This window comes from Neopsephotus bourkii, unplaced genomic scaffold (assembly GCF_033783945.1).
Source record: "Neopsephotus bourkii isolate Nb327-2 ecotype Australia unplaced genomic scaffold, CSIRO-AGI_Nbou_v1 NB_230, whole genome shotgun sequence".
NCBI lineage: Eukaryota > Metazoa > Chordata > Aves > Psittaciformes > Psittacidae > Neopsephotus > Neopsephotus bourkii.
The window spans coordinates 21,292-37,022 of NW_026900740.1; the positions used below are offsets into that span (position 1 = coordinate 21,292).

Here is a 15,731-nt window from a genome sequence, read left to right on the forward strand (position 1 = left end):
TGTTCAGAACTGGGTCTCTACTGAAACCGGCGGTTGTGGGGGGGGCGGGGGGGAAACGAGGTTGTGAGGGAATAAGGAGAGCGGGAAGGAGAAAGAGAGAACAAGGAGAGAAGTCGGGCCGGCCAAGCAGCGAGCGGAGGGAGGGGAGCCGCGGGGAGGGGTCCGCCCGGCCGCTGAGAGGCGATGGCGGATATAGACAAGCTCAACATCGACAGCATCATCCAACGGCTGCTGGAGGGTGAGGGTCCGGGAAGGCATAGGGCGGGTGGCCGTGGGGTGGGTGGTGGCTGGGCCGGTCTCCAGGACCCCGCCTGTGAGGCGCCTCCGTGGTCCGTCCTCAGCTGCCGCTGATGCACCGCGTCCTGCCCGCCCGGTGGGGTCGGGGGACCAAAATGGAGGGGCTTGCCGAAGCGCTTTGTCTTACCGGGGCTCGTCTCCGCCTCGTCCCCGGGCGGCTCTGCTCTTCAGCCCCAACTTTTCCCTCAGCCCGCGTGTTTCCGAGCTGTTCCCTGCTCTCTGATCGCTTCTGCGCTCCCTGGTGCAGTGTTGGGACCAGCCGGTTGCCGCTCCTTCTCCTCCCCTGCAGCTCTTAAGGAGATGCTTAATTTAGTATCATTTTCATAGGAAAGTGTTTTAAAACCCCTGGCTTTTTCTCTTCCCTTCCACGCATGCACATGGGGTCTGTGCTTTTGGTGGGTAGTTGTGGGGCTCTGGAAGTAAGACACAGAAGAGTCTGTAGAAGCAGGTTTTGAAAAAGTCTTGAGATTTGTATGGGTTTCGGGCTATCACGGATTTAGCTTTGATGAGCTGCTTGCGTTAATGCTACCATTGGGATTTGGCTCTCAACTTGTAACATATGGTGGCTTTTTAGGTGTGCAGAGAGGGTTGGGTTTTGGTGTTTCAGACAGTCTGTGGAAGGGCTTATTGTCTGGTATTGTTAGGGCTTTGGGTTGGCAATACTGGCTTGGGAGTTTCTTAAAAACTCAAAAGTTGCAGGGGATGTCTTCAGCATCATTCCTTCGGTTGCAGGGCTCAGCACCAGGCTAGAACTGTCGGCTGATTGTAAGGCAAAAGGCTATAGAGTAGCCGGTGACAATTTTTCTTCTGGGCATCAAGGAAATTCATCATCATTCAGGGAAGGAAGCTAGCCTGAGACAGCCTCATTTCACATATGGCAGGGCAAAGCACCTCATCTGGACTCAGGCTTGAAGAGCTGGGTCAGGGATTTAACTTCTTTCCATTTGGCATGAAGTCATAGGATCATCTGGGTTGGAATCTGAGATGTTGCTGAGACAAATAGTGAAGAAATGTCTTTTGGGTGTATTGCACCCTTTCCTTGTAAGATGTTGCTTGTGTAATGGCTTTGATAGCAAAAGGGCAGGCAGAGGAGCAATAGTGCTACTCTAGAAATTACTCAGAATGAGAAATCCTATAGAGACATTATGGGATTATTGAGCTTGAATAAGTAAAAGTAAATAAGGTTTTTCCTCTGATCTGTGGAGGTTTTTGCCTGTTACCAATTTAAACTTCCCTGATTTAAATTATTTAAAGGCTTCCTTTCATAAATTTAGATCAGGATTTTCTTAAAACTCTACTAGTGTGATTTATAGATCCCAGGTTCTGTATGTCATATGCTTGATGACATATTAATACATGCTCAGCTGCAGGTATTAATTACAATTATTATTTCATATCCCCTAGTGTAACTAGCTGAAGTTATTAATATCAGAAACATGGAACAAGATCATCGTGGGAAGAGATTGAATAATTTTGAATTATTTCTCTTGTTTAAAGTTTCAAAAGTAGTGTGATGTACTGTGTCCGTGTGTTCTGTTCTTACCTAGCTTGTTTCAGTATTACACGTTTGGAGGAGATGAGTGTTCATAAATCAGGCTTCCAAATGTTTCCTGACAAGATCTTCTGAGAGATGGTTCATGCAGCGAAAGGTGTTACCTGAGGTTGCATCAGCTGCCAGAACTCTGAAAGTAATGCTTTTCCTCTATTGACATTCCAGCTGGGATTTTGGATGCCTTGAGGCAATGATTGTCTTTTGATATTTAAAATAATTACCAATGTTAGTAACCTGTGCTGGTGCTTTTTTGTTGCTTAATAAATGTTTGTTACAAACATCTTTGCCAGACAGAGTAATGATTGGCCTTTGTGGCAGTCTGTCATTTTTATATCTACTTTTCCAAAAAGGGCAAAAAGATAATGCATTTTAGCAACCACTGCAATTTTGAGTGGTAAATTGTGTAAATTACTGTGCAAACATGATTCTCCTCGGTTGTTTAAAATGTACTTGACGTATTCTTTCCCTGAAATCATTAAGGTCTGGCTGGGGTAAGTGACCTGAACCTCCAAGGTGGAGATTTGCATTGTGCTAAATAGAAGGGGAAAAAGTAATCTAAAGTATGGGTAAGGATTATCACCCTATATACATTTGGAGCAAACAAGAAAGACTTTTTCAGTGCAGTTCTGGTAGAACAACTGCATAATGTTAGTTACACAAACTTGCGCCTGTACCACAGCTCTTAAGAGTTTCAGCCTTTTTTTGCATGTAAATTAAAACCATACTCAAGCATGAAAACACTGCAAAATCTGCTTTAATAATCAGCTTACTCACAAAGTTGTCCAAATCCTTATGCAGGCTTTAATTTTTAGAGCAGTATGGTCTTTCATTAGAGCTGTCGTTAAACTGTATGCTTATTTTTTATAACAGTTAACTTTAGGTGATCTTGCTAGTAAAATAACAAACTCAGGTGTTAGGAGGTACTTGATGGAATATTTCAAATCAGTGAGAAACTACAATCAAGTAGGTATTTGTGGTTTATAATACGCCTTAGCATTGCGCTGCTGGAAGAGATCAAGAGAGCTTTGCTGGTAATAAGTCTGGTCTAATGGTCAAGATGAAGTGAGGAGTAATTAATGAATTGCTCTCACTTTTGTTCTTAATATAGGATATTAATGTATTTGTGAGGGAGGTTTACTTGTTTTCTGTCCTGACTTCTCTGATGAAGTGATACTATTCTTACTTTTTTACCCCAGATAGTTGATACTCTCCCACCCACATTAGGCTAGTTAGCTGTAATTATTAGTTTGTTCTTTAAAAGCCCTGGAAGTGCATTTTTAGCTTCTCATTCGAAGGTAAATATTTTAAGTCTTTCTTGCTCTAAATGTTAAGAGTACAGAGCCATTTGGCTTTAAAATGTCACAAGAAAGCATTGTTTTCAACCTTGGAAAGCCGTTCAGTAAAAACATTGAACATTCTGATCTTTTTTGCTGTAATTGAATTTATATGGGTTGTTTTACCTGCTTCACTAATGAGGGTTGTGTTCTGCTAGGAATGATCTTGAGTACAGGTTGTCTAATCATGTCACTTTTAGTAACTGTACTCACAAGAATTTTCACAAGACTTTTAAGGTACAGTAAATGACAGTATCCTTCACTGAGTATTGAAATGCTTCTGGAGTGTCCTTGACAGGGGATAAATCTCGAATACTTACAGAGCTAACTCACTTTACTGAAATAAGAAGGGACAAACATAAGAGCAAATTACTCTCCTTCTAGGAAGAGTATTGGAGGACAGCAGCTTGATGGTTGAGTTTGCAGCTGTGCGTGGCTGCCAAGTCAGAACTGCCCCTGGACAAGAAGATGCTAGAAAAGCTCCCTGTAAGATGAAAAATCAGTGACATCTTGTATGGTCATGGAAAGGGTTCCAGGAAATGGCAGAATTCCTGCTCGGCTCCAGGTAAAGAATGAGTGACAAATCCTGAGATTCCAAGTATAAGCATGGCTTCCTTGCTGCGTCATGTCAGATGGTGTTCCTGACTTGAGCCCCTTATCAGTTTCCTTCATCGGGTGTGTTGGTAGCTTTTCACAGATAAGCAGGGTCTGGTTTGGAAAAGGAGCTGATAGTAGTGTAACTAGAAAACAAGATTGAAATGCATTAGTCTTACCATGGTAACGATAAATGACAGGGTAAAATAACACCATTCAGCATACCTAACTGGAACCAAAGTTGAAATACGCTTCTGAAAATATTTTCAGTGCTTCAGCCTTTGCTAATGCTATTAAGTGAAAACCAGATGACAAATGGAGGCTACTTTGAATAAAGCCATGTGAGGCTGGAGTGATGGTAGCCGTTCTAAAAGCTGAAATCTTGGTTAGTGCACTAAAATCAGCAAAAAGACTAAATCCTCAAAACTTTTCTGTTTATACACCCACAGATTTCTATTCCCGGTAAAGCCTGTTGTATAGCTGTCAAGGAGATATTCTCTAATTTGCTTTTTAATGGGGAAAGAGGATCATCCAGTTATTAAAAATAGTTGAACCAAAGAGTTCGGGTAAACTTTTGCTAACAGTGAGGGCTGTTTCTTAGAAATGCAGTTTTCCTCTGATTTTTTTCTTTCTTCATGTTACCACTAAATACAGCATTCACAAGGCTGAAGGGTCGCTTGCTATTCAGCTTCATATACTGCGATAAGTGTGTGTGATTCTCACAGATGTTAATATGCAATGTGGTCAGATTTTACTTGAGATGTGGGTTCGGGTGCTCTGATAAAGTTTCTCATAGACAAGCAGCACTTCTTGACCTCAAATAATACAATTTTCTGTGATTTGTAGAGCTTTGTGTTAGCCTTTTCCTGTTGTGTTGCAGCAGTTTATAATAATGGGAAAATGGGAGCCCTGTGTTTGGAAGACGAGGACTAGATTCCTATTAGTGCTGTGGATTCAGTCACGTTCTGGATTTACAGCCCAGTCCTTGAAGTGGAAGAAGAGTATTTGTGATGGGTGTAGGTGTTTGCTGCATAGCTCTCTCCAGTGTGAAAGTAGACTACAAGGTGAAAACCTCGCAGTGATGCAGAATTTTCTGTCTGTTAATGCTGCTGTGAACTTTCATCATATTAAAAAGTAGACTACAAATTTCTCTTTGTAGAGGCTTGGGGACTGAGGGGTTGCTTTTCAGTTTCACTTTTCAATCTGAAATGATCTGATCAAAGTTGGTAGTGCCTGCAAGAAAGGAAAACCTTTTCTACATCAACCACTTTCAAGTTACTTTCTTTCTTTTGTGCCAATGGTGCAAAACTGTCATAAGGAACTGCTAAAAGCAAGGTGAAAAACAACCTGCAGTATTTTTTGAGATGTCTCTGGGATTGCAAATATCTTAATGTAAAATGTGGTAAAATTGCGAGATGTGTTTTAGTAGCCAAAAATGAGCTGACCTCCTGATAGACTATTTTCTTTAAAACATTTTCTGTACATGTATTTAATTTTGTATTTCAGTTGACAGTGTTTCAGCTGCTGCTTTTCATGTAATACAGGAAAATGAGATTTATCAGTGACATTTCCACTATTTTGGGGTTCTCTTTTTGAATACTTTCCTAAGCGTATATCCCTTTCATATTGGGAAATGCTTGTGATGTGATGTGGTGTGGAAGTCCGTTGTACTCTGTGCATGTGGTCTTCTGACTGTTGTACTCTCTAGATCCCGTAGTTCTTGACCTATTTATCTTTCACAAACAAATGTATAAAAGTTATCCTGGGTGTCAGGCAGTGTTCTAGCTCCTGGCAGCTGCAGCTATGTTTTGTACTGGTTCCATTTGCTTGCACCAAGATGTCAGGGGTGCTGTTAAATTCTTGCTGCTCTTCCTTTTATTTTCCCTCCTCTGCTGGGGTGGCTGTAGCACTCCGCTCACCTCTGTGTAATACACTTATTTTGGAGCTGGCGTTGGTTGTTGCTTTTCTGCAGTTTCCCTGCTTGTCTTGGAAAGTAATGTTAATTTTAACAGTTGGAACCCCTGTTCAAGTCAGTACCTCTGCAGACGTCATCCAGGTTCCAGGAGTGATCTTTTCTGGAGTCTTCTATCTTGAGGAGAGCTTGTTTTTCCAAAACTTTTCATACTTGTACAGTGGAAAAGGTTTGTTGGAAGAGTGCCCAGACTGGACACTGAAATGAAAGCTCTCGAAAAATCATTTTTAAGAGCAGGAGCATCTCTGAAAGAGGATGGGAATAAATTACTCTTTGGAAATAGTGCAGCAGTATATGGAGACCAGGCACAAGTAATATATTATTTGAAATGGGCTGACTTTTTTTCTCAGCTGATTAATCATTAACTTGTTTCACTGCAGTTCCAGTCTGTTGTTTGAGAGAGGTTATTGTTTGTGCATTGAAAGAACAAATGTGTGAGTACAGCCCCATTGACCTGCTCTTTTGACTTTATGACCAAGCTGCCAATTAGTATTGTACGTGTCTGATGTCTGTGAGCTGCTTCGGCTTGGTCCAAAGCAGAGAGAAAAAACTGTAAACACAACATATTTTTCATAGTGTATTATTTTTGCCTTTCTTAGTGGGATTAAGTAATGTGAAGGCTCAGAGAAATCTTTCTAAGTCCTAGAGACTGAACAGCCTGCATTTCCTTGCCAGCTCTTTCATTGCAGATGAGAAAATCCTTGCACTAAAAATACGGATTTCTCAAACCAACATGCACTTCTGCATATTTGATGCTTCTGAAGCCAAAAATATTTTTCTGAGCTTCTCAGGATATATAGGTCAATGAAGAAATTGAACATGCTTATTTCTTCTGTGCCGATTCCATGTTGAACGAGAGTGGTCCAAATGTCATTGGCAGGCAGTGTGCTACAGAGCTGAATCAGATTGTCCTGTTCTTCTTTCATCCTTCTGGTGTCTCTGCTAGTGAGCTTGTGGACTGCAGCAAAGCATCATTTTATCTTGTCAAGGTTTTCTGCAAGTAGATGACTAAAACTGCAGGAATAGTATACTGGTTAAGTGAAAATATATTAGAGAAGCATGGAAACTAGTATCTGAAAACAGTTTTCAGATTTTCGTTTAATCTTCACCAGAAATTAACGCATATGCTTTATTCATGAGCTTTAGTGACTCAGTGCGTGACATAGTCCATATATTATTTTATACTTTATGGATGTGCAATACAGAGTTTGGTTTTAACATTTTCTAACAAGACCAAGTCATAGAAAGTTAGGGTTTTGGCTTTTCAGAAAACTAAACAAGTGTAGTGTATTATCTCAAAATCAAAGGTGAATTGTAAAATTGAAAAGCAGGAGAAATGTTAACATAATTCAGGCAGCTGGCCACTTGATTCTATTAATTTCTGTTCCTTATTGCTTCTGGATAGTTGGCATTTTGGGAGTGTTTGGAAAATTACTGTATGGATGAAAAAATGATTGTGTGGATGAAAAGCCTCATGCATGATAAGCTGCTGTGACAAAGATATAACTTTCATTTATATGCTTCATTACTTTGGATGTTTTAATGGAAGACGTCAAGGTTAGTGGTAATTCCAGTGTTGTCATATAATGTCAGAGCTGAGTGATAATACCCAGGCAGTGAGTAGTGAAGGAATGTACTGCTTGAAAGATAATATTATTAAAGCCATGGCTTTTGACCTACAATTAAGTTAATGTGACTTGTCAGGATACATTGTAATTTGAATGAAAGTTTAATTTGAAGCTTGTTTGAGGAAGTCTTGTGGTTTAGGGGGCTGTCCATGATTCTGTAGGGCAGCCTGTGCCACTATAACCAGTACTTCTGAGAGTCAGTATACAGGCTGGAATTGTTTGGTAGGGGTTCTGTAAGTGCTGGTAGAGATTGCATCCAATGACACTTGATTTTATGGATGGATATTACACAAGCATTATTTTATTCTTGGTCTAGATAAGATGTATGCTGAGTCAACAATGTTTCTAATCTTAATCAAAGGTTTGCATAAAAGTAGGAAGCTTCTGTGCTAATGAGAAATTGTAGTGCCTTTGGAACACAACAGCTTTTGTTCTTACTCTTCCTAGAACATGCCCCCTGTTCCCCACTTTTCCCCCTGCAGTTCTCTCTTCTTCATTCCATATAGTGCAAGGCCCAAAGTGACAGTACAGAGATTTGAGTCTATAGCTTCCAGATTTCTTGCTCTGAGGCTAAACAGTATCAAGGGGATTAGACTCTAACGGTATCTGGAAGGTTATTTAGGAATTCAGGAAGGTAATATTGCATAGGTTCTTTTGTTTGAAAGGGGTCAGGGGTTGTTGCTTGCTTTTTTTGCAACTGAAGACCAAGTTTTTTTGGATAAGAGAATAAATTCTTCAGTTTCAATGCCATATGAGTTCTGCACAATAAGTCCCTTAACTAGGCAACATTTCCAGCAATGCTTCTGTTTCTGGAGGTGTTGTCAAGAGTGTTTCAGGCATCTGAGGCTGAAGTTCTGAGGTCATTTGGCTTTGATGCAGCTCAGCCAGTGGGTTATGTGGCAGAAGATGACTTTGCTTATTCCATAATCTTACTGGAGTTTGGAACAGGTTTTTATTGCTTCAGCCTTATCTGTACTTCATGTTGTTACTGGTTTGACACCAAATAAAAATACGATAAGCTGCACCAGTAATGGCATAATCACCATTTTTATTTAGTCATACCCTAGCCCTGATAAATGCTGCTGCATGGAACTTGGCCATAGGTAGAGTATTGCTGCCATAGAAATGTCCTTTGTATTTTTGGGCAACAGAAATGGGGCACGGGGTGATGGGTAAATGGAGGGTAAGCTGTGCTGGTGGCTGGAGAAACATGTCTGGATCAAGCTGGTGTCCTTGTTGTCCAGACTAGGACAGAAGGCTTTGATAGATACTAAAGAGAACCAACTATTTTGAATCGTTTTAGTGGAGGAGATTGGAGTGTTAATGGAGTGGGTGAAGGACTGAGGGAAAAAGTGGTCTGAGGCTGGGAGATAAATGTCCTACTGGCTTGTCTTTTACTGTGCTCAAAGGCAATGATAAGGAGAGCTGTTTTGTCGTTGTGATAAAAGAATATTTCCTTATGTATAGTTCTGACCTTCTAGTCATACCCTTGTTTTTCTTTCATGGCTGCTAACTGCATTGTAGAACGGGGCAGTACAGTATTTATTGGTAGTGTAGCCTTGTTTAGATACTGGCTTGGGCAATTGGACAAGCTTCCCTAAACTATCATATATTTCAACTACCAGGTTGATGATTAAATGGGGGACTTCCTTTTCCCATCTTCAGATGACTTTCCAGAGAACAAGTATATAACTGCTTCAGTAAAAAAAAAAAAAAAAGTCTATATAGTCACATTGTCCAAGATACGTTTTATAACTAAAAGGACTAAACTGATGCTATTTAAAATGTGGCATTTAATGGGGGGAGTGTCAAGCCTTGAATTCTGTTAAAAGAAAGTAACATACAACTGAAACAGAAGATGCTGCCCTTTCTCTGGTGACAAGACAGTGCAGTGTCACCTCAGCAGGCTGATATTACCCTGTTATCGTCTCATTCTGCATTACAGTGGCATTTAGTCAGTCTCTTAAAATAACAGCAGGGTTGTTGATTTTGATAACTGAGTTCTGACTCCTTCCAACAGTGCGAGGATCAAAACCAGGCAAAAATGTCCAGCTTCAAGAGAATGAAATCAGAGGATTGTGCTTGAAATCCAGAGAAATCTTTCTGAGTCAGCCTATTCTACTAGAACTTGAAGCTCCACTGAAAATATGTGGTGAGTGCTGTGATCGTGATTTGATACCTGGGCAGGGGGTATCAGGTAAATGCAGCCCTTAAGCAGAGAACAAATGCCGAATGTTAATTTCACTTATTAACAGTGAAACTGATAAAGGATTGTAGCAAAAGGCAAAATAAAACCCTGCTGGATGTTTAGGGGTTTGCTTTCAGCATACTTGTACACAGTGGTGCTCATTTTGCACCACTTTCATGTCCAGTTATGCTAAAAAGAATGAAGAATGTCAAAAGGAAAACCTCAATAAATGCACTTTTAAAAGCTTCCAGTATTTTATCCTACTCCAACACTGAGGGATTTACATCAGATTAAAGTAGATTTTTCAGTATTAGACATTGATCATCTAAAATTGAGCTTTAGTGTTCAGTTAGATGCAACTGAACATACAGTTGGTTTCTCAGAATCTTGACTTTGTTCTACAAGTGTATTTCTAAGTAGCTACGTACGTCTTAGGGCAGTTAACCATTGCATTACATAGATGCCAGACTTCAGAGTGCAATCATTTTATATCCAGTAAGATAAACTGGTTTTCAAGTGTGCTGTATGTCACTGCAAGTTTTTCCTTTCTGAAGCAACGGTCCTTTGTTCTTTCTCTAGAATGAGACAAAGAATGTAGCAAAGGGTCACTTACATACCATTTCCAAATAATCTTTGCAGGTGATATCCATGGACAGTACTATGACTTGCTTCGACTCTTTGAATATGGAGGCTTTCCACCAGAAAGCAACTACCTGTTCCTTGGTGATTATGTTGACAGAGGAAAACAATCTTTAGAAACCATTTGTCTTCTATTGGCCTACAAAATTAAATATCCAGAGAATTTTTTCCTCCTCAGAGGAAACCATGAATGTGCCAGCATCAATAGAATTTATGGGTTTTACGACGAATGTAAGTAATAGATATGTGCATCATCATCTGGGGATGATGATGATGATGCTGTATACTTGGGTTAAGTTAACCTGGAGAATGGACTGGTGTTTACAATGGTTATCTTACAGTGATTGCAGCTACTTCATATTAAGACCTGTAATGTTTAAAACAAACATGGCATTGCTACACAGTTAATGTACCAGCGCTGTCACTGCAGGGTGCATTGGTAGACCTTACCCTAACATAAGAAGCAGTTTTATAGTGAAATTGAGGTGTATGTTCATGTTTCAAAGGATGTGACTTAGTCCAGATAATGTAGAGATAAAACTGATAAATTAATTGTGCAGTGAAGCATTCTCACAACTTGCATTATGGGACAGACTTGGCTTGTAGCTTACAGGATGTACCCTCCATGTCTCGTTCTCCTTCAGTGAGGAAACAAAGATGTGTGGTATTTCAGAGTTGACTCCTTGGAGATTAATCACAGGCTTAGTCATAGATGGCAAATATGTTCAGTGTTCATGTCTGTTGGGAGAGTTGCCTTGAAAGTAAAACTGTAGTACTTTCAATTTTCAGTCCTGTTTCTTTGCCTAGGGAGATTATGTGGTACAGCAGAAGAAAATCTGCTTTCCAGGAACTGTTGTTTTCCCCTAAAGAAAACAGTAAATGGCAAGATTTTCCAAAATGGATCAAATTCTCCAAGGGATAACTTTCTGGAGTAGAGTTGGAGAGTCTGGCTGCCAGCAGTGGGATGTTATTCTGTTGTCAGACCAGTGCTGTCCTCAGAGCTGTTTCAGAGCACTCTGCCACACTGAAAGAACCTCTGCAACTTTCTTCTGAGCAGTGAAGTGTATCAGTGGGTATCAGGAGATAAATTGTGTATAGGCTTTAATGCTAACTTTTTGCAAGCCTTAGTAAACTGTTAGGTTGATTGTAGTTGTGATGGAAAAGCGTATTGACTGTTCTTATTCCACAATGTCTTCCAGGTAAGAGAAGATACAATATTAAGCTATGGAAAACCTTCACAGATTGTTTTAACTGTTTACCAATTGCAGCTATTGTGGATGAGAAAATATTCTGCTGTCATGGGGGTGAGTTCCTTAGTCAGTACCTAAGAAACTTAACACTCTAGTGTCAGTCATGGCAGTTTTCTGTTTACGTTGGTGAAGCTTCAGAATCTGAGGGATTTTCTTCTCTGCCTTGGTGCATGTTTGAGGTAGGGTTGAGCTGGATTAGTGTCAGTTTGGTGAATCACTGAGCTGGTAATTTTGTCACTTCAGACACAATTACCTGCTTTTCCTTTTGTACCAAAAGGCACACTGAACAGCCTCTCCTTTTGAGTAAAGAGTCATTGTAGTTTTTTTTAGACTTGCATGACTGGGAGTTCTATGTACATTGTGAAAACATGTTTTTTTTGTAAAATTGTAGAATGATTTGAGTTGGAAGACACCTTTAAAGATTGTTTAGTAGAATCCCCCCTGCCAGGGCAGGGACATTTTTCACTAGATGAGGCTGCTCAAAGCCCTGTTTAACCTGAGGGGTTTGGAATTTCATTTGTAGAAATGGGCTCTGTTATGCCATGTGATACCTGCTTCATGCTGCTTTTCAAAGTAATGAAATACATATTGCACCTTAAATGGTTTATCACTTGCAAGTGCCAAGAAATCTGTATCAGTGGGAAACGGTATGAGGTCTGTTTGACACTGTATTTCTTCTTGCCAGGCCTGGTGGTTAAAATGAACATACCAAGGGGTTTCTAGTATTAATGCCTCTTACTTAACAGCTCTTTTATCAGACACTTGCAAAATACTACAGTGTGATTATTATAATCCTGTAAGATGTGGAAATGACTTTGCTTATCTTGATTCCAGTAAATAATCTAGTAAATGAACATATCCACAGAGCGACTTGTCTTCTGTTACAAAAGCTTTAAAACAAACGAAAAGCAGTTAACATTGTAAGTGAGCTATGTAAAATCAATTTGAATACAGATCGCTTTTGTTTTAAAATATTAGCTCAGTCTTGAGAGCAAAGTTGGATTAAGCGCTGAGCTGTGTGTGTCTTAACAGGCCTGTCACCAGACCTTCAGTCAATGGAACAGATCAGACGAATCATGCGCCCCACTGATGTACCGGATCAAGGTCTACTGTGTGATCTCCTGTGGTCTGACCCTGACAAGGATGTCTTGGGGTGGGGTGAAAACGACAGAGGAGTGTCCTTCACATTTGGTGCTGAAGTGGTTGCTAAATTTCTCCATAAACATGACTTGGATCTCATATGTAGAGCTCATCAGGTATTCTAGATTTTTAGATTAAACCATAGAGTAATTTGGGTCCAAAGGGGCCTGAGGTGCTTACCTGATCCAACCCTACCCGCACATACTAAGTGCAGAACAAACCAGTGTGAGCCTGAGTTGCTGAGGATCTTACATGTGCAAGGATATCTTATATCTTTAAGGATCAAGATTCCACTGTCTCTGAGCAGTTTGTCCCAGTGTTTAACAACCCTTGTAATGAAAGTCTTTTTTTTTCTTAATACATATAAACTGTTGCTGGATTCCTGATTCCTAAACCAGACTGTCTTGAACCCAGCAGAATCCTGGTTTTCTCATTCTTAATGAACTCTGAACCAGGTCCTGCTGTGGGTTTCCTGTTCCAGTGTAAAGGTCTGGAACTCATGTTCCTTAGATGTAGCCAGTGTGTCAGCAGCTTGCTTGATTAAAGCCACTTTGCACTTCGGCAGGAAGTTGTTCAGTCTTAATATTTCTGCTTTCTCTCTAAAGGTTGTTGAAGATGGATATGAGTTTTTTGCAAAAAGACAATTGGTAACTCTCTTCTCTGCCCCAAATTACTGTGGAGAATTTGATAATGCAGGTGCCATGATGAGTGTGGACGAAACTCTAATGTGCTCTTTTCAGGTATGGTATCTGAAGGTTTCACCTACTGGTTAGTGCAGTTACACTTTAAATTTATTCTGGTTAGAATCACTACTTCACTGTTACAAACCCGTGCTGCTTGTTTCAAATGGATCTTTACCAACATGTAGACAGGGCTGTGCTTGCATTTACATCTTCAATGATGTGATAAGCCCATGCTGATGTGAGTAGGTGAGCTGCTTTACGCTGGGGTTACATTGTCCAGGCAGAGCTCTCAGCTGTCTGCCTGCTTCCGTTGGCATCATCTCTCAAATCAGCTGCTCTCAAGCCCTTGTCCGAGCTCTGAGCAGGAAACACATTTAATTCCTGGTGTGCTGATGACTTGCTCAGATGAGCTGTACAGTGCCTTTACTCATGTGTTAATTGCTTGCTGGTAAGAGAGTTAAAGCTTTGTGCTAAACACCTGAACTGTCTTTTTCAGATTTTGAAACCTGCAGAGAAAAAGAAGCCCAATTCCAGCCGACCTGTAACGCCTCCCAGGGGCATGATCACAAAACAGGCAAAGAAATAGTCACTTTGGCTCTGCCTTGCTGGGACTTGTATCATAGTATATAACCTCCATTTTTAACACTGTCATGTGTACTGTTCAGCTTGCTCAAAATAGATAATGTGTTTGTGGTTTTCCTTTTAATTTGATGGCATTTGCTGGTTGTACCAGCGAATGAAAGACTTTCTTTTTCTCCCTCCCAGGAAGAGAATTTTAAACTGTCCTTTTACTGGTGTTACAGCCGTGCTCCACAGTGTCCCACATTCGGGGTAATCCTGCAGCTGACTTCCTGACCTGTACAACGAGTAGTGTAAATGCTTGTTTTCTTCTTTAGGATCTAAAGAGGGCACTGGTGTGCTGTGAGAGTAGAGATTTGTTACTGTCAGATATATGTCTGTATACTGTTTATACAGACCACTGTGAACTTTTTTTTTTTACATTGAGTTTTGTTTTAAAGGGATTTTCTTTTAATGTCGTGTCACGTACACGTTTTATTGCTGTCAACATTAGAAATAACCTTCAGCCTCACCAGCCTCGCTGGGATGATGTATATTTAATTCAGACACTCCCTCCTCTTCGTACACTTCCGATGAGAATTAAAGCCATCATTTTAAGTGTTTGTGTCTCTTTCCTGAAGCCAAAGTTCGCTTTGCCCGTGACCCACCTCGCTGAGCTGGCAGGGCTGTCCTTTCATCCCGCCTTCCTCTTGGAGATGGAAGGAAGTGTCGACTCAAAATAGCAAGTAGAAACGCTGTGCTGTTGGTCCTGCTGTGCTCACAGTGAACACATTTTTGTACAGTTCCCGTGTGGTCGATCGAGTGGAGCATCTTCCAGCGGCGGCCGTGTCGGACGGATGGGAGCTATGGAGGTGGCTCTGGATCTGCCAGAACGGGGTTTGTGCATTTTAGCCTACAGACTTTGTTCTACAAACGTAGACAATGGCTTGGGAAGCCAACCAGGGGCGTCAATCTTGATCTCCAGTTTCTATGAATCTCTCACAGAATCATGTTTTTTAAATACTGTTAAATCTTTTTTGGACGGATAACAGTGTACAATATCATGTAGTGAAAATCACTTATTAAATGAAGAAATTGTTAAATCTTCTCAGTGTCAGTTTATCACAACATAAACACTCCTGCTCCCAGAGGATGTGACTTAGAGAAATAAATGGTTCTGGAAACCCCCTCATTCTTGGTTTGGATTTGTCTGAGCTACCAGCACTAGAGATGTGCGCCGGGCTTGCTCGGCTGTGTTCAGCTTTCTGTGGTTTGAGTGGGGTTGTTCACTCAAGTACTGCTCTGAGAAGGTTGTAGCTGATAATGAGACCCATTTCCTCTAGTTCTTAATTAAACAGTGAAGGAGGAACCACTGCCAGCTGTTTGTGGCCAGGCTTGGTGTGCCCTGCCAGTGTGGGGCATGTTGGGGTGAAGGGTGAGGTGTGATGTGGGATCTGGGCATCTTGCCTCCTCCATTTGCTACTTTGTGCGCCTGTGGAAGACACTTTACAAGTCCAGTGAGGTAGTGTGCCTTCTGCTGCAGGGGGAGATTGGGATGAGTCACCAGGGCTGTTCTGGTGGCCACTGGCGAGTTTCTCCTTGCTTCCAGAAAGAGATGAGCTTTCCTGACAAGAAAAGCAGCCCCCATCCATTATTTTCACTTCTTTAATGTAGTTTTCTACCAAATCCAAGAACATTTTTCTTCCTCCAAGCACCCTTTCCCCTCTACAGCTAATAACCCAGCGCTTGATAACTTCTGATGAGCTTGTCAGATCAGGGTTTGGTGATTGCCTGTCAGAGGATTCCTTACCATCTTCTACCCTTTAAATCACTTGTGTGGTTTTCTTTACAGCTCTCAATCCCTCTTAGTACAGTAGTCACCTACATCTCTTTATA

General features: G+C 40.9%; 1 protein-coding gene across 2 annotated transcripts; it reads left to right on the forward strand.

The window, feature by feature from the left end:
• The first annotated feature begins 81 nt into the window (after nucleotides 1-81).
• On the forward strand, nucleotides 82-14,938 carry PPP1CC (protein phosphatase 1 catalytic subunit gamma). 2 transcript variants are annotated; one of them, XM_061344510.1, is made up of 8 exons: nucleotides 94-238; nucleotides 1,845-1,985; nucleotides 9,398-9,529; nucleotides 10,205-10,435; nucleotides 11,404-11,508; nucleotides 12,487-12,710; nucleotides 13,200-13,334; nucleotides 13,774-14,938. In XM_061344510.1, coding segments are annotated over exons 2-8 (918 nt in total). In that variant the 5' UTR covers nucleotides 94-238; nucleotides 1,845-1,984; the 3' UTR covers nucleotides 13,864-14,938. The 2 variants fall into 2 exon arrangements, with proteins under 2 accessions (XP_061200493.1, XP_061200494.1); XM_061344509.1 differs by lacking the exon at nucleotides 1,845-1,985 and having other exon boundaries at nucleotides 82-238.
• Nucleotides 14,939-15,731: the final 793 nt, after the last annotated feature.

Excerpts from the sequence above, each read along its gene's own strand:
- PPP1CC (XM_061344509.1), top strand. The coding sequence starts at position 184 with ATGGCGGATATAGACAAGCTCAACATCGACAGCATCATCCAACGGCTG. Across the intron at positions 10,436-11,403 it reads TTATGGGTTTTACGACGAAT|GTAAGAGAAGATACAATATT; the intron begins GTAAGTAATAGA and ends AATGTCTTCCAG. Across the intron at positions 12,711-13,199 it reads TCATATGTAGAGCTCATCAG|GTTGTTGAAGATGGATATGA; the intron begins GTATTCTAGATT and ends TTCTCTCTAAAG.